At 42.3% G+C, this 17,727-nt stretch overlaps 2 protein-coding genes across 28 annotated transcripts in view; one reads left to right on the forward strand and one right to left on the reverse strand.

The window, feature by feature from the left end:
- Positions 1-9,881, forward strand: part of CEBPZ (CCAAT enhancer binding protein zeta) — a 24,033-nt gene extending 14,152 nt beyond the window's left edge. The window contains exons 6-16 of the mRNA XM_002709920.5: positions 1,189-1,242; positions 1,494-1,596; positions 1,706-1,774; positions 2,065-2,131; positions 2,969-3,069; positions 4,464-4,521; positions 4,823-5,013; positions 6,424-6,510; positions 8,873-8,934; positions 9,018-9,099; positions 9,606-9,881. Coding sequence (XP_002709966.3) covers positions 1,189-1,242; positions 1,494-1,596; positions 1,706-1,774; positions 2,065-2,131; positions 2,969-3,069; positions 4,464-4,521; positions 4,823-5,013; positions 6,424-6,510; positions 8,873-8,934; positions 9,018-9,099; positions 9,606-9,745 — 1,014 coding nt within the window. The 3' untranslated portion in view covers positions 9,746-9,881. The remainder of the gene's footprint in view (positions 1-1,188; positions 1,243-1,493; positions 1,597-1,705; positions 1,775-2,064; positions 2,132-2,968; positions 3,070-4,463; positions 4,522-4,822; positions 5,014-6,423; positions 6,511-8,872; positions 8,935-9,017; positions 9,100-9,605) is intronic.
- On the reverse strand, positions 4,343-17,075 carry CEBPZOS (CEBPZ opposite strand). Of its 27 annotated transcripts, none has more exons than XR_011386709.1 (7): positions 16,989-17,068; positions 15,181-15,398; positions 12,254-12,369; positions 10,457-10,501; positions 9,781-9,865; positions 6,334-6,453; positions 4,343-5,954 (listed from the first exon to the last, which is right to left on the reverse strand). XR_011386709.1 is itself a non-coding variant. In XM_070069251.1 (6 exons), the coding sequence occupies exons 3-5, from the start codon at positions 12,366-12,368 to the stop codon at positions 9,783-9,785; spliced, it is 243 nt and encodes an 80-aa protein (XP_069925352.1). In that variant the 5' UTR covers position 12,369; positions 15,181-15,398; positions 16,989-17,068; the 3' UTR covers positions 4,343-6,453; positions 9,781-9,782. The 27 variants fall into 27 exon arrangements, 17 of the variants coding, with proteins under 17 accessions (XP_069925352.1, XP_069925350.1, XP_069925351.1 ...); XR_011386708.1 differs by having other exon boundaries at positions 6,329-6,453; XR_011386705.1 differs by lacking the exon at positions 15,181-15,398 and having other exon boundaries at positions 4,343-5,050; positions 16,989-17,075.
- Positions 17,076-17,727: the final 652 nt, after the last annotated feature.

Consider the following 17,727-nt stretch of genomic DNA (forward strand, 5'->3'; position numbering starts at 1 on the left):
ATCATCCTTTTTCCAGCTACACATCTGTGTGAGGCCAGACTTTCTTCATATATTCCAAATAAAATGACAGACAGTGTAGCAACAGAAAAAGCATCTACTGTCTTTTTTTTATTTATTTATTTAACAGGCAGAGTGGACAGTGAGAGAGACACAGAGAGAAAGGTCTTCCTTTGCCATTGGTTCACCCTCCAATGGCCGCCGTGGCCGGCGCGCTGCGGCCGGCTCACCGCGCTGCTCCGAAGGCAGGAGCCAGGTGCTTCTCCTGGTCTCCCATGTGGGTGCAGGGCCCAAGCACTTGGACCATCCTCCACTGCACTCCCTGGCCACAGCAGAGAGCTGGCCTGGAAGAGGGGCAACCGGGACAGAATCCAGTGCCCCGACCAGGGCTAGAACCCGGTGTGCCAGCGCCGCAAGATGGAGGATTAGCCTAGCGAGCCGCGGTCTACTGTCTTCTAGAAAGCCAGACATTAAAGAGATTTACAACACTGTAAAATAATGCTACTCTTCTCACTATTTTTTTTCTTGGATTATTTTTCATAAATGTGCTATTTATATTAATACATAGTGGGTTTATCATTGTTTTAAATGAACTATTAAGTACTTAGTTATTTTTGTTGTAATGTAAAATATGGTATCAATCTTATAACTCATTTAAATAAAAGATCTGCCGGCGCCGTGGCTCACTAGGCTAATCCTCCGCCTTGCGGCGCTGGCACACCGGGTTCTAGTCCCGGTCGGGGCGCCGGATTCTGTCCCGGTTGCCCCTCTTCCAGGCCAGCTCTCTGCTGTGGCCCGGGAGTGCAGTGAAGGATGGCCCAAGTGCTTGGGCCCTGCACCCCATGGGAGATCAGGATAAGTACCTGGCTCCTGCCATTGGATCAGCGCAGTGCGCCAGCCGCAGCACACCAGCCGGGGCGGCCATTGGAGGGTGAACCAACGGCAAAGGAAGACCTTCGTCTGTCTCTCTCTCTCACTGTCCACTCTGCCTGTCAAAAAATAAATAAATAAATAAATGAAAGAAGTTGGATTCTTTAATCTTTAAATGTATAAAATGGTATTGAGAGCAAGATGCTGTAAGATCACTTTTCTAATGTATTTATTGGTTTAAGTTCAATGTTTTGGCTTCTGTTAAATAATAGCAAGAGTTAACCTTAGAAATACTGACATTATTCACATTTTTCTTTTTAGTTATCTGAGCATTTTCATCCTTCTGTATCCCTTTTTGCAAAAACCATCCTTCAGGTAAGTAAAATATTCAGACAAGAATAAGAAAATCACAACAGATGTTCATTACATTCTAGCCCTCCTAGCTGTTTTCAAGGTTTGGCTGCTAGTTAATGGCTAGATGGTTACATTATTACTAGTTACCTATCCATAAAATCAGCAGTGTTAATTTTTTCAAATGTGCATGAGAAGGAGATTTGAAGTGTCATTATTGTATACTTATGCCTTTGAGCTGAATTCTTAAACAATTCCTCTCAACCCCTTTTCAGGGAAATTATATTCACTATTCAGGGGATCCACTGCAAGATTTCACACTAATGAGATTCTTGGATCGATTTGTATACCGAAATCCAAAACCACATAAAGGAAAAGGTATATTTCTTTTAAATGACTTACTTGGTTTTCATTATTGAAATACATAATGAACAATATGGACATGTAACTAAGTTTTACATTATAGTATCATGATTTTGCATTTCAGAAAACACAGACAGTGTTGTGATGCAGCCAAAAAGGAAACATTTTATAAATGATATTCGTAGTCTTGCTGGTAAGTATAACATTGAGACAGCTGAAACCAAGAAGATAGGAGATAAAAAGTGAATGTTTATAAGCAAGTGAAAGACATGTGAGAGCCCTATTTGACTTTAACAGTTCACTGCATCCACTGAATAATTTAAAATGTTGTTCTCCGTGTGCTTTTCCAGCATTTGTGCTTTGCACTGTAAGATCTCTTCTATCCACCTCCCTTACATTTTCAGATTTTAAGATTGTAGATGTGCCATATGTAATCTTGGGTGCCAGAGTAACAAAGATAATAAAATGCTTAAATTTTTCTAGTGAACAGTAAGGAATTCCTTGCAAAAGAAGAAAGCCAAATACCAGTCGATGAAGTGTTTTTCCACAGGTAATATAGTTTCATTTGGGGAACTGTTAAAATTCAGATTGTTAGCTTTTTTAAAATGTTTCACAAATATTGGCACATGTTAAAGACTAGAGGATATGTCAGTATCCATTTTTGTAAATTTATATATGAATCATTTTGAGTCTTAGTGAACTTAAAAGTAAATTTTGGGATTTTGTTTTTACATAAATGCTGCTTTATGAATCTGAATGGAATTTGAGTTTTAATTTTTTTGGTATAAAAAATTATTTAACACTCATATTACTTTAATAAAATAACTTGTAATTTGTCCAATAACCTTACAGCAGAGTCAGCAAAATTCATTGAGCTAGTATAGAAATAAGTTCTAAATCCACTTGTATTACTACTAGTGCCTTGAAGTAGTAGAGTACCTGTTAATCTGGTTGGTTGGTTGGTTAATTAGGTTTGATTTGATTTGCTTTTCTAAAACATTTAACTTTACTGTGTTTTAACAAGAATAGGGCTAACGATTAAACATTGTGATTTGAGGTCACTTATAGCCACATTTTATAATGTTCTTAAATCATTAGTATGAAGTTGAAGTAGCCTTTTACTATGCTATTTTGATTAAGATGAAGTGAGTATCTTTAGGAAACTTTAAAAATCATTAAAATTTATTATACTTCACATTTCAGAAATTTCCAACTATTTTGTTGAATTCAGATCATTTGTATATTATAAACAAATTCTGCTCATTTATATCTAATTGAGAATCCTTAAGCTTTTACAATTATGTCTTGTCACTGGTTCTAGGTGCTATGATCATACTGATGGGATTTTTCATGAAATTACCAGTTATATAATATGTGTTTATTTTAGGTATTACAAAAAATTTGCTGTTGTTAAAGAGAAGCAGAAACGAAATGCAGATGAAGATAGTATAGAAGATGTGGATGATGAAGAATTTGAAAAGATGATTGGTAACTAGTTTGTACTGACTTCAGTTTGTAATATCCTCTTACTATTAATAGAACATGGAACATCAGTAGTAGAAGCGAGCTTAGTTTTTAAAAACCAATCTAACAGGCCGGCGCCGCGGCTCACTAGGCTAATCCTCCGTCTAGCGGCGCCGGCACACCGGGTTCTAGTCCCGGTCAGGGCGCCGGATTCTGTCCCGGTTGCCCCTCTTCCAGGCCAGCTCTCTGCTATGGCCAGGGAGTGCAGTGGAGGATGGCCCAGGTGCTTGGGCCCTGCACCCCATGGGAGACCAGGAAAAGCACCTGGCTCCTGGCTCCTGCCAGGATCAGCGCGGTGCGCCGGCTGCAGCGGCGGCCATTGGAGGGTGAACCAGCGGCAAAAGGAAGACCTTTCTCTCTCTGTCTCTCTCTCTCACTGTCCACTCTGCCTGTCAAAAAAAAAAAAAAAAAAAAAAACCAATCTAACAAAGAATATCATGCCAATCAATGGAGGAGTAAACATTTTGCTGGCATACAGTAATTCATTAACATTGCTCCAGAAAAGAGGATGTGAATGTACTTTTATATAGTCTATGTGAGAAAAAAATCATTTACACCTATGTTCACACATAAGGTCAAATATTTTATAAAATAGAAAACACTTTACTGTTTATAGTCTGCTTGTACTGTTCTATCAATAGTCTGTTTTACCTTTATAATCCACTGAGCTAGAAGAATTTTAATCAAAACTTAACAGATGAAAAATTGGAAAGGCTTACATGATTCTAGTTTTATTATACATTGCATTATACCTACTAGAAATCGAGGTTTCTTAAAATAATAAATTTTTTCAAAAGATTTATTTACTTATTTGAAAGGCAGAGTTAGAGAGAGAGACAGTATCTTCCATCCACTGGTTCACTCCCCAGATGGCTGAAGCAGAAGCAATCCAAAGCCAGGAGACTGGAGCTTCTGGGTCTCCTATGTGGGTTCAGGGACCCAAAAACTTGGGCCATCTTCCAGTGCTTTCCCAGGCACATTAGCAGGGATCTGGATTGGAAGTACAACAGCCGGGATTCAAACTGGCACCCATATGAGATGCCTCTCTTTCTCTCTATGTGTAACTCTGACTTTCAAATAAATATAAGTAAATCTTTAAAAAACAAACAAACAAACAAACAAACAAAAAAAACTATAGAAATAAGCTGAAAGTAACTGGAATTCACTTTGGTTTAGGGGTTTAAGATCAGTATTTCACAGGTTCATAAACATTAACAAAACACACCAGTGAGTCACATTTGGATTATTTTGGTGTTTATTCATCATAAACAAATCATTATTGTATAACAATAATTCAGATATATGTTTCAACCTTGTTGTTTGTTATTTCTCACAATTTGGATATTGTTCTCTGGCAGACACATTTGAAGATGATAACTGTTTTACTCCTGGAAGAGATGATCTTGATTTTGCTAGGTAAATACTTTCTTCAGTCTTCTCTCTATTCTTTTCCTAGCATTTCCCATCTTTCCCTTTAGAACAGTAGAACACTAAACTATATGATGTAAAAGGGGAAATGTATTCAATAAGTTTAGGGAGTAGGCACAGTACTTTAATATTGGACGTTTATGATACATGTACATTAGTGTATTTACCAAGTGGTCCCTAGGTCTCCATTTATGTCATTTAACAACCCAGCATCCAAGTAGTCCCTAAAATACACTTTGGAAATTGCTACCCTCTTTTACAAGTCTGTTTTGTTTTGTTTTTCCTCTAGCAACATGAAAAAAAAAAGAAGAGCTAAGGATAACACAGAAGATAAAGATTCAGAGGACAGTGATGATGAACTTGATAACCTGGATGATGATGAAGTTTCTTTAGGAAGCATGAATGAAGAATTTGCTGAACTTGATGAAGATGGGGGAACATTCATGGATGTGTTGGATGATGAAAATGAGGATGTTCCAGGTAAGCACTTTTCTTTTTTTAAGATTCATTTATTTACCTGAAAGGCAGAGTTACAGAGGGGGATAGAGGAGGAGACAGAGAGATCTTTGATCTGCTGGTTCACTCCCCAGATGGCCACAATGGAGCTGAGCCAATCCAAAGCCTGGAGCCAGGAGCTTCTTCTTGGTCTCCCACATGGGTGCAGGTGCCCAAGGACTTGGGCCATCTTCCGTTGCTTTCCAGCTAATTGGCAGGGAGCTGCTTCAGAAGTGGAGCAGCCTGACTCGAGCCAGCACCCCTATGGGACGCTGGCACCAAAGCCAGCAGCTTTACCCACTATGCCACAGTGTTGACCCCAGCATTTTTTGTTTGTAAATAAGACATTGTCCAACTTCCTTTGTTCCTCAGTCTGTCAACTTTTAAAATATAGCCCTGTATTCAAATTAATACTCATGTATCAGCTAGAAATTTAAGAAGAACCTTTTCCATTTGGAACTTAAGATTTTGTGGGTTAGTTTTTATTTGTTTCTTTTAAGCAGCTGAATTTTGAGTTCTGGACTTTCATTTTAATCAACACTTGGCTTTGCTGTATGATACCAGTTGATTATGTTGTCTTTCTTTAAGGTTAGAATAGTAATTAGCAGTTTATAAAACTTACTCAAGGCCGGCACCATGGCTCACTAGGCTAATCCTTCGCCTAGCGGCGCCAGCACACCGGGTTCTAGTCATGGTTGGGGCGCCGGATTCTGTCCCGGTTGCCCCTCTTCCAGGCCAGCTCTCTGCTATGGTCCAGGAGTGCAGTGGAGGATGGCCCAAGTGCTTGGGTCCTGCACCCGCATGGGAGACCAGGATAAGTACCTGGCTCCTGCCATTGGATCAGCGCGATGTGCCGGCCGCAGCGGCCATTAGAGAGTGAACCAACGGCAAAAAGGAAGACCTTTCTCTCTCTCTGTCCACGCTGCCTGTCAAAAAAAAAAAAAAAAAAATTTACTCAGTATTCATCGGAGTCCTATAACATGGATGAATATTTTATCATTGTAAACTACTGAAAAGCACCAAAGTTGTCTCTTTGGACTGTTTTCTAATCTTTTTGTCCTCCCGCATGCTCCCAGTGTACACTCACACACCTGTTTAACATCTTGCTACTTACTCTGGACCATAGCAGAAGTTTCTTATTTTAAGGAGTTTTATATTATTTGGTCTCATTAATGAAACTGTCTGGTAAAAATAACTGCACAAAATATGCAACCATAGCAGTTATTCTTGGTCGTGATCTCTGTCTTCCAAGCCAGTACAAATGGAATTCTGGAACCCACATGGAATAGCGGTATCGTACCTTACCATTGGATTGCAGATTCCAGCATATCTCTTGAATGATTTTCCAATTGTATTGTTTTAAATTACTTAATCACAAAATTTTTTGGTTAACAGAACTTGAAGAAGTCAGTTCCAACATCAGTACTAAGAAAAGCAAGAGAAAAGGCACAGATGATTTTGATTTTACTGGGTCATTTCAAGGTATGGAAATGTATTTAATCTCTCTTAAGCCCTGGGAAGCATACACGTGAAAGATATTATTCATTATCATTTTGTGAAATAAGTTTCTCTAAATTGTGTAATACAATTCAGTTGTTTTTATAATTGATTTTTAATAGGTAAAAACTGTCATTTCACACATATCTACCTTCAATTTCTCTTAAGTTCCTTCTCAGATTTTATTTCTAGATCACCTTTTTCTTCATCTTTAAAGCTTTGAATTTTATGTAAGCCCTGAGTTTTCCACTCACCTGTTGTCTTACTCCTTTTCTCAATCATTACTTTTTGCCATTTGACTCTTGTAAAAATCCATGCCCCCTTTTAATTTCATTTTCCTTTCTTTAATGAGATTTTTATTTTGCTACTATGACAAAGCAATTCTGATCTCACCGCATCTAACATAAAAAAGATATGAATTCTTTCTCTCAGTCTGTTCACTAACATTGTTTAAATTATGTAAGATTAGGCTGTGCAGTTTAACACTTGTAGGGAGCTGGTAAATGATGACAGTATTAAGTTTTTGATAAAAAAGCAATCAGTAATAGTTTGGGATGTAGATTAAAGGATGCTTGACAAAACTGATTGAAACAAAAAAGAAAAAAGGTAAAGTACTAAAAGGAGGCAGGGGCAGGATATCATTCTATGATTGCAAGTGTTAGATATCATTAAGAATTAACAAATCTTAAGAAAGCAGTACAGGCTGGCACCACGGCTCACTAGGCTAATCCTCCGCCTGTGGCGCCGGTACTCCGGGTTCTAGTCCAGGTTCTAGTCCGGGTTGGGGCGCCAGATTCTGTCCCGGTTGCTCCTCTTCCAGTCTAGCTCTCTGCTGTGGCCCGGGAAGGCAATGGAGGATGGCCCAGGTCCTTGGGCCCTGCACCTGCATGGGAGACCAGGAAGAAGCACCTGGCTCCTGGCTTCGGATTGGCACAGCACCGGCTGTGGCGGCCATCTTGGGGGTGAACCAACAGAAGGAAGACCTCTCTCTCTGTCTCTCTCTCTCTAACTCTGCCTTTCAAAAAAAAAAAAAAAAGGTGGCAGTATAAAAGTATGCCAATGGCTGTTTACACAATTCTTAGGTAACATTTCACCTTAATAAAAATTAAGATGAAGTGCTTTAGAAAATACTGTATCAAAAGTAGCTTCAGGGACCAGCACTGTGGCATTGCAGGTTAAGCCACCATCTGTGATGCTGGCACTCTGGGCCCTAACTCCTGTCCTGGCTGCTCTACTTCTTTCTGCTCTTTCTTTTCTTTTTTCTTCTGCTTTCAAATAAATAAACCTTGCAGCTCTAGTATGTCTACACAAAGATTTGTTCACTATTTTTCATAGCAGCACTATCTATTGCTGCCAAAAAGTAGATATAACCTGAATGCCCATTAACCAACAGATAAACAAAATGTGGCCATAGAATGGGCTATCATATATCATAGCCAGAAAAGACCCAGGCAGTTATGGGGGATGAGAGGTGCCATGAGGGTATGATTACAGAGGACACCAAGGATCTAAAGAGCTGATGGAAATGTTCTGACATTGGATTGTGGTCATGAACAACTGTAAATTAGCAAAGCATACTGGATTAATACACTTGAAATAGCTAAATTTTATGGTTTGTAATTCTTAGTAAAGCTGTTTTTCAAAAGTGTTTTGGGACCAGTGTTGTAGCAGTTAACTCTTCAACCTTTGTTGCCAGCATCCCATTTCAGAGCATCAGTTCAAGTTCCGGCTGCTCTGTTCCCCATCTGGTTCCCCGCTAATGCACATGGGAAGAGCAGTGGAAGATGGCACAAGTACTTGGCCCCTGCTACCCATGTGGGAGAGCTGGAAGGAACTTCAAAGCCCCCAACTCCTGGCTTTGGCCATTTGGGGAATGAACCAGCAGATGGAAGATATTCATATTCTCTCTTTCTTTCTCTCCCCCTTCCCCTCCCCCTCTTCTCTATTATGATGCCTTTCAGATAAATCTTTTTAAAAAAAGTGTTTCTTCTATTGTTAGAGACATTGATGTCAAAGATGCATATTTCAAAATCCATCTTTCACAACTTTGAAATTTTAACCTTGCCTGATATTTTGTTATTTCGTTTAAGATTATTCTTTGAATAGTGGTCAGATCTGAAAAACAGGAATACACAATTTCATCTGAACAATTTATTAGTATATTGGTTTTTAAAAAAACACAGTATACTGTTATTTTTCTTTTAACACCAGCTACCTAACAGTGGTAAAAGATAACAGTAATCATGTTTTCATAGAAGTATAATTTTTACTAAAAATTATGTTGAAAAATTTGCATTCCAAAATCATTGGATTTGCATTTGAATAACATAGACCTATATTTTTTTAGGACCAAGAAAAAAAAAGAAAACAAACATCAGTGATTCCAGCCTATTTGTGTCTGCTGAAGAGGTAGGGCTAACTTGCTGCTTTAATAAATTAACTATTCTGAGTTATTTGAAGTTTTGTAATAAATTTATCCTTTTATTTTGAAGTTTGGCCACCTATTGGATGAAAATATGGGGTCCAAGTTTGATAACATCGGATTGAATGCCATGGCTAACAAAGATAATGCAAGTAAGTACCTTGAATTTTTTACCAATGTTTTAAAAATAGCCTGGAGTTAGAACAAGAAGATGAGTATTTTTGGAGGACCTTATTAATAATATTTTAGAATCTAGAAGAAATAGTTTTTTCATCTCTCCTTCTGGAGAGCATGAAGAATTAAAAAGTATTTGGACCATAGCAAAGAAACTACCAAATACATTTTTCTTAGGTGGGTTTTATTTTTTTTAATGAGTTTAATAAGTGTTTCTGATTCCGACTGTTACTGGTTTCTGTTCTATTACAAATAAAAGTGTTTCAGGAAAAGAAAGTCTTTAAGGCAATTGTTCCTTTTCCTTCCCTTATCTTTTATTGGTAAAACATTAGTCTTTGACAAAAAAACTGAGCACAAGCAGTGGGTTTGCTTGGGGGATGGGAAGCTGCAGCCTTGGCAGACCAGAAGTCCCTGTCACTCAGCAGGATGTTCTGTGGGAATCTGGAGTCTAAATGGTGGGCTCATCTTTCTTCTCCTCCCAAAGGTCTCAAACAACTGAGGTGGGAGGCTGAGCGCGATAACTGGCTGCACAACAGAGATGTAAAAAGTATCATCAAGAAAAAGAAAAACTTCAAAAAGAAGAGGCTGAAACTCAATCAGAAAGCTAAAAAGCAAAGGAAATGAGGATTATTAAATTATCAATTAAAAATTCTACTTACTCCTAATTTTTGCTGTTAAACCATTTTTCTTGATCTTGTTCTCTGATCCCATACATTCCAGACTGTTCAATGGATTTGTAATAAACTATAAATAAAAATAATTGTCATTTATAAAAGTATGTAAAACAAAATTAGACTTACATTGAGGAAAATCGATCTTTCCCCATGTTGCTGCATAATAAGATGAGAGGATAGAATTACATATTTCCTGCATCTCCACTAATTGTAATGAGCACTATTCAGCATCACATTATGCCAGGCACTAAGTACCAACATAATGTCACCTTATTAGGTCCTTGAACAATTCCTTGAAGTAGAGATTAACTCTGCTTGGTAGAGAAACAGCTCTGAGAAGTTAGCAAACTTTAGATAAAACCAGTCTTAAAACCAAAGGTTTTATTACCACCACAGTTATATCTTATTCCAAAGTCTACAATCTTAAACCACCAGAAGAATTAAGAATCTAGCCCACTAACTAATTTATGCTCTCATCCAGATAACTCTAGGTGGCAGTTTTCTCCAGTCTGTAGTCTCAAAAGGAACTAAAATGGGGATGAATAGAATTATTGGATATTTATGTATCTCAAGGTCATTTACTCCTTAGTCATAAAAAAGTTAATTTATAGATTACCTGAAAAAGTTGTTTTGTGCTCTTATGTTTAAAAGAAAAACATACCTTCCAAGATGAAGGGAAATTTCTTGCTCATTGTTTGCCTGAAATCTGATGAAAAAAAAGAAAGTCTTGAAATTAGACATGATCAGAAACTCATTATATTAACACATAAATTAGCATTTTAGGATCTATATGATAATAGGTCAGAAATTTAAGAGCCTTCTGGTAATCTAGGAACTCTACCTTTTTGGGTAAGATTGCATTTGCACTTGCCTTAATAGGTAACTGCCTTATATTTTGGACTTTTTAAAATCTGGCACATATATATACATATATATCATATTATTTATTTATAAATTGTATTTAAAAGTAAATCTTCAGTGTTAATATATAATTCCCTATGTAAGTGTATGAATTGTTTTTTTACCATTTTACCTTGAGAAGGGGTTAGAAATAAGATCATACCCATATTTTGAAATTGATTCCAACTTTGCTTTTAAATACTGTTACAATGTTTTCTTTATATCCTTAGAGTTTAAAAGTGTAGACTCTGTGAACATCCAATAGCACCCTACCTAATACAATGTTACAGTGAAGTACTCTGAAGAAGACAAGTTTCAAGGATGGACACCACTCCATGACTATTCCCTGCTTTAGGAAAAGAAAAAGCAGCATTCCCTAATTAGAAAGTTGAGGACTGGCTGGCACCGCGGCTCCCTAGGCTAATCCTCCACCTGCAGCGTCGGCACACCGGGTTCTAGTCCCGGTCGGGGCGCCGGATTCTGTCCCGGTTGTCCCTCTTCCAGGCCAGCTCTCTGCTGTGGCCCGGGAGTGCAGTGGAGGATGGCCCAAGTGCTTGGGCCCTGCACCCCATGGGAGACCAGGAGAAGCACCTGGCTCCTGCCTTCGGATCAGCACGGTGCGCCGGCCGCAGCGTGCCGGTCACAGCGGCCATTGTGGGGTGAACCAACGGCAAAGGAAGACCTTTCTCTCTCTCTCTCTCTCTGTCCACTCTGCCTGTCAAAAAAAAAAAAAAAAAAAAGTTGACTATAAAAGACAATTTCTACCTACAAAATGTTAAAAGTACTTTGAGTAGTAGTATGGGAAAGGGTTTTGGTACCCACTACTGATGCAGAGGAAGACTACTGTAGCTTGCAGAGAAAACTGGGTACTCTGAGTACAGCAGTGCCACCTGTTTCTCAGTCTTCTGAACAATGAAGTGTAAGTTTCCCCACTCTGCTCCCAAACACAGCCAGGACAAGGCTACCTGCTCTACCTGTCCCATCAGAAGAACATTGGAGATATGAAACTGAACTCTTAAGGGAGAAGTAACAATGATCTGGTCTACAATAAGACCTGGCTCCCCCCCCCCCTTTTTTTTTTACTTTTTTTCTTTTTGACAGGCAGAGTGGACAGTGAGAGAGAGACATAGAAATCTTCCTTTGCCGTTGGTTCACCCTCCAATGGCCGCCATGGCTGGAGCGCTGCGGCCGGCGCACCACACTGATCCGATGGCAGGAACCAGATGCTTCTCCTGGTCTCCCATGGGGTGCAGGGCCCAAGGACTTGGGCCATCCTCCACTGCACTCCCGGACCACAGCAGAGAGCTGGCCTGGAAGAGGGGCAACCGGGACAGAATCCGGCGCCCCGACCGGGACTAGAACCCGGTGTGCCGGCGCCGCAAGGCGGAGGATTAGCCTAGTGAGCCACGGCGCCGGCGGCTTCCCCCCTTTTGACCATAAAAAAGAAAAGAATCTGAAGAAGGAATTTCTCCAAAAATAGCACTACCATTTAGCACCTAAAATGAATTAACTAATTGTATACCCCTCTGGAAAGCATTAATTTCTGAATTATCATTACCTTGGCTTGTGTTCATCTTTGTAAACAAAAAATATGCTCCAAAAATACCGATAAGTTCAGCTACTAAAACTCCTTTAAAGATCTTCTTTGCCAGTGGTTCCATTGAACGGGCCATCCTAAATTTAATAAATAGGTATAAAATTGAATGAGTATATTTAAACTTCCATTGCCAGTTCTAAAAAAAAAAAAACCAGTTCACTATCAGTTCATCTGTATAGGAATAAGACCCGAAAGTCACAACATACTTGTTTTAGATGTGTCCCAAGAACCTATACTTTATCATTTGTTTAAGATGTACATACTTATTTTAAAACAGTTACAGTGATGCCTTTCACCCACTGGGTCACTAGATGGCCACAATGGCCAGCACTAGGCTGAAGCCAGGCACCAGAGGTTTTATCCAGGTCTCCCACGTTAGTAGCAGGGCCCCAAACAGTTGGGCCATACTCGGTTGCTTCTCCCAGGCCATTATCAGGGAACTGGCTCAGAAGTGGAGCAGCCAGGACCCAAACCAGTGCTCACATGGGATGTGAGCATCACAGGCAATGGCTTTACCCACTATGCCACAACACCAGCCCCTGTACCTGATTTTTCAATCTTCATGCCTAATGGGTATAATAAACCAAAGATACAAGATTGGGTAAAGTACAGAAAGGAGATTCAAGAAAGCACTGTGAAAAGAAAACTATTTATGAAACAAAGTTTCTCATTGTCTATAAACACAGAATGGTGCAAGTTAGGTCGAATCAACTTTTTTAGCTGAACTTGAAACTAAGAGATGATTATTTAATGGGAAAGCTCTTTGTAAAGTGGCCTACAAAAGTAATGTTATTACATAAGGGAGTCTAGATGTTTCGGGCTGAAGTTCTTCAATAATGCATCTATCATACTATGTGCCATGCAAGCATTTTGCTAGAGCTGATTAGAAAGTTGAGCAACAGCCGGCGCCGTGGCTCAATAGGCTAATCCTCCACCTTGCGGCGCCGGCACACCGGGTTCTAGTCCCGGTTGGGGCGCCGGATTCTGTCCCGGTTGCCCCTCTTCCAGGCCAGCTCTCTGCTATGGCCAGGGAGTGCAGTGGAGGATGGCCCAGGTGCTTGGGCCCTGCACCCCATGGGAGACCAGGAAAAGCACCTGGATCCTAGCTCCTGCCATCGGAGGGTGAACCAACGGCAAAAGGAAGACCTTTCTCTCTCTGTCTCTCTCTCTCACTGTCCACTCTGTCAAAAAAAAAAAAAAAAAAAAAAAAAAAAAAGTTGAGCAACAAACTAATTGGTTCTGTTCCTGACTGTTCTGAGCTGTTTAGAACTTTAATTGCATCACCCAAGAGATTGTGAAAAAGTGCACATTTGGGAGCCAACACTGTGGACTGTGGCACAGTGGTTAACATACCATTTGTGACACTGGTATATCTAAGAGCCAGTTCAAGTCCTGGCTACTCTGGTTCTGGTAGAAAGTTAGAAATTAGCCTGTGTGTGTGTGAGGCGCCTGAAGTGAATAGTTTCTTCAGAAAAGAAAGTAAGAGCCCAGTATGTACACTTCACAGTCCCGCCCAGACTCAGATAACTTTCCAGGTGGTATCAGCCCTCCCCCAGGAAAGCTCCCCAGGACACTCCTCTCTCCTCAGGACCAAATGGTACCTGTCCTGATAACATGGAGCAATGCAACCTTCACAGCCTTCCTCCAAGGCAGGCCCCTAGGGGACGCTCCTCTGCTCTGGGCCAGGAGGGCTCCCCAAACCTGGCGAGGAATTTTCCTAATTTACACTCAGCAAACCCTTTGTCTTGGAGGAGAAAGGGGTGGGAGTAAAGAGAAAAATGAGACCCTTTCTCTTACAAGTCACAGTCTGAACAAAGACTGCGTGCTCGCTCAGCTCTCCTGAGCCACCCACCTGGCCTGCCAGGTGTATTCTCTCCATTTACCCACGTAACCTCGCTTTCCGCAGTCTGAGTGGGCACTCTCTCTGTCCCTGCCATTCTGATGGATGCCCTGTCCCCAGTAAATCTTGCTACGTTGCTCTCTCAGGCCTGAATTCTTTCTTGTGCAGACAAGAAGCCCACCACTCACCTCAACTGACAGTTCCAATCCAGCTTCCTGCTAATGCATCCTGAGAGGCAGTGGATGATGGCTTGAGTACCTGAAACCCTGCCACCACTATGGGAAACCCGGATGGGGTTCCAGACTCCTGGCTTCAGCCTGGCCCAGCCCAAGGCATTGTGGCCATTTGGGTTGGCCATGTGGGGAGTGAATTAGTGATGGAAAGTCTCTAGGCTGTTTTTGGTGTTTTTAATTCATTTTTAAAACACATCTTTTTAAAATGCATTCCTGAAGCTTTCAATTCTCCACTCCCCAACCTTCAAATTCTGACTTAGGAAATGTAGGATTGGAACCCCAGTAATCTGCCTGAAAACAGGCACTCCAAATCACTTTTATGCAAGAGCCCCATAGGCCAATTGGGAAGAACTGAGAACAATGACCCATTAAGTGTCAAAACTTAGATCGTGATTCTCTTCCTGTGCTAGCTAAAAAGTATTTTGGGGCAGGTGCTGTGCTGCAGCAGGTTAAGCCCCAGCTTGGGATGCATATACCCCATATCGGAGTGCCAGTTTGAGTCCCAGCCACTCCGCTTCCTAATGCGCAGGGGAAGCAGCGGATGATGGCTCAAGTACTTGAGTACCTACCACACACACGGGAGACCCAGATGGAGCTCCTGGCTCCTGGTTACAGCCTAGTCCAGTCCTTCTGGCCACTGTGGCCACTTGGGGACTGAACTAGGAGATGGAAGATTTTCTTTCTCTTCTCTTACTCTGCCTTTCAAATAAATAAATCAATAAATTTTTTAAAAATATTTAAAGTATTTTGAGTCTTTTTCTAAAACTAAACAAGGAAAAAAGTTGCGTAACAAGAAAATAGAATACAGGACTCACTGAATATCTGAAGTGTGTAAATCCGAGTTTTTACTCTGCGGCTTTGTAAACCAAAGTCAAGAACAGGAGGACCACTAGTTCTTCATCTAATTTTGATATTTTCCTCTGTGTGCTCAGTCAGGTATGTAGTCTCTGTCAACAGGTGGTTCATTCTCTAATACAGCTCCAGCTCTCTGCTCACTGGTGGCCACTTAGTCTATTCTGATTGCTTTTCATGCCTGAGGGTGGAGGTAATTAAATATAATCCTTTTGAAGGATTATCTGCTAATCATTACTAGGTGTTCCTCTCCCCAAAAACCCCTTTTCTCATTTTATAGTGATTACCCTGGGGACCAAATATGAACTCTTTACTGTTCTTAAATAAAGCGAAAGAGCCATACAAAAGAACTTACACATAATCAAGAGACAGGTCGGGGGCTCTACACCAAAAGCTCCCGTTTCAGGAATCCAAGTACAATACTGCTTTTCTTGGGAGAAAGCAGCGCTAAGTGTTCCAAGAAATAAAGCTCAGAGCAGATGCTGTCCACAGCAGGTTAAACCACTGCTTTTTACAGCGCCACCAGCCTTCCGTATCAGAGTGCCAGAGTCAACACGGCCCACGTGGCTGAGCCCCTGCCACTCATAGGAGACCAGAACGGAGTTCCTGGCTCCTAACCTTGCCCTGGCCCAGCCTCAGCTGCTGCAGGTATTTGGGGGAGTGAACCAGTGGGTGGAAGATCTTTGTCACTCTGACTTTCAAGTAAATAATTTTTTTAAAAAAAGAAAAAGCTCAAAAGTACTGTATAATAAAGATTTACTTAAAAGGATATGTTTATAGATAAACTATAGATGTTTTACCTTCCAAATCCCTCAGCTTCAGGACATGTGTTTCTTTTTATTTTCTTTTTAAAGATTTATTTTTACTTGAAAGTCAGAGTTACACAGAGAGAAAAGGAGAGGCAGAGAGAGAGGTCTTCCATCCACTGGTTCACTCCCCAATTGGCTGCAACGGCCGGAGCTGCACTAATCCGAAGCCAGGAGCCAGGAGCTTCTTCCAGGTCTCCCACATGAGTGCAGGGGCCCAAGGACTTGGGCCATCTTCTACTGCTCTCCCAGGCCATAGCAGAGAGCTGGATCAGAAGTGGAGCAGCCGGGTCTTGAACCGGTGCCGATATGGAATGCTGTCACTCCCCGCTACGCAGCAGCGCCAGCCCCAGGCCATGTGTTTTAACAAAGGATAAAGCCCACTTAGTAAAAACCATCAGGGCACACAAGTCCACGACAAAGTCAGGTTTGTGAACCGTGGGAAGGAAACACCGAAGACTGTCTTCTCCACACAGGACAGACAGGACTGTGGAGTGGGGGTGACCTTGAAAATGACGCGCTCTCCAGCAGGCTCAGAGAACAGCGGGGCTGGCTGGCGGGCAGACGCGCAGTGCCAGCCGGGTGCGGCGCTGGTCGCCACGACTGGCCACGGGGTCCTCTCCGCGCGGAAGCGGCCTGCTCGGCGCTGGCTTTGCTCACAGCCAAGCCGCCACAGTCCGGACGTGGAGAACCACGTTCCCCAGCACCACGCCCTGGCTCTGATGAACAAGTCTTCCAGGAGCCGGCGGGCGGGAACCTGGCCCCCACCCCGCTCCCGACTATCCCTGGCGCTGCCCCCGCTCCGGAGACCCCAGAACGCCGGGGCCCGCCGGGCAGCGCGGCCCAGCGACCCGGAAACAGCTCTGCCCGTGCCGCACTCCTTCCGGCGAACTGAAGCCAGAGACACCCAAGTATGCTCCGCTCGACCCCAGAACCGCAGCGTGGCTTTCCCCCAACAGACCTACCAAAAACACCCACCCCTCTTGCTCCACGGAGGAGCCCACGTCGCAAGCCCCAAAGGCGGGGGGGGTCTCACCTGAAGCGCGCGTCCGAGGAGCTGCGCATGCGCGAAGGGTTGCAGCGCCCGCCCCTCCGCGTCGGCACCGCCCCCTCGGTCCAATTTTCCTGACTTTGGGGGCTGGGCGCGCTATTGCTCTTCATCCGCCCAGCGTCTTAGGTAATGGGTGCTGTGAGTAGTTCGTTTTCCAGGAAAGGCGAGAGGTTTACCCTTGCCGGCAGTCACACAACCGGTGAGAGAAAGAACTCCAATCTGAACCCAGCACACCGACTCGAGAGACTGTCCCTGATCCTTTTTCTACTCCCTAAAGCCAAAATGAGATCGTCTCAGAGGGTCAGCCACGTGGGCGTCACCTGGGAACTGTTCGGAAGGCAGACCTCCCGAAGGAAATCCGCATTTCAGCCAGATCCCTGGCCAGTCTGTTTGCAGATGAAAGTGAAAAAAAAACGCGGCCTCTGCTGCCCACTAGGCACTAGGAGGAAGAGGAGAGCGAGGCCAACGGGAGGAGGAGGAGGAGAGATCGGGAACATCAAGGCCCACTGAGGCACCCCGTGCAGAGCCGAGCCTAGGGTACGCTGAGGAGTTAGACACACGTCAGCCTTCGCTCAAGTTGTAGCCTCGTGAGGGTAGAATGTATAGACAAACAGTCGAGGAGAAAGAAGTACGCAGTACTGAGAGGCGTGCCA

This window comes from Oryctolagus cuniculus, chromosome 2 (genome assembly GCF_964237555.1).
Source record: "Oryctolagus cuniculus chromosome 2, mOryCun1.1, whole genome shotgun sequence".
Lineage (NCBI taxonomy): Eukaryota > Metazoa > Chordata > Mammalia > Lagomorpha > Leporidae > Oryctolagus > Oryctolagus cuniculus.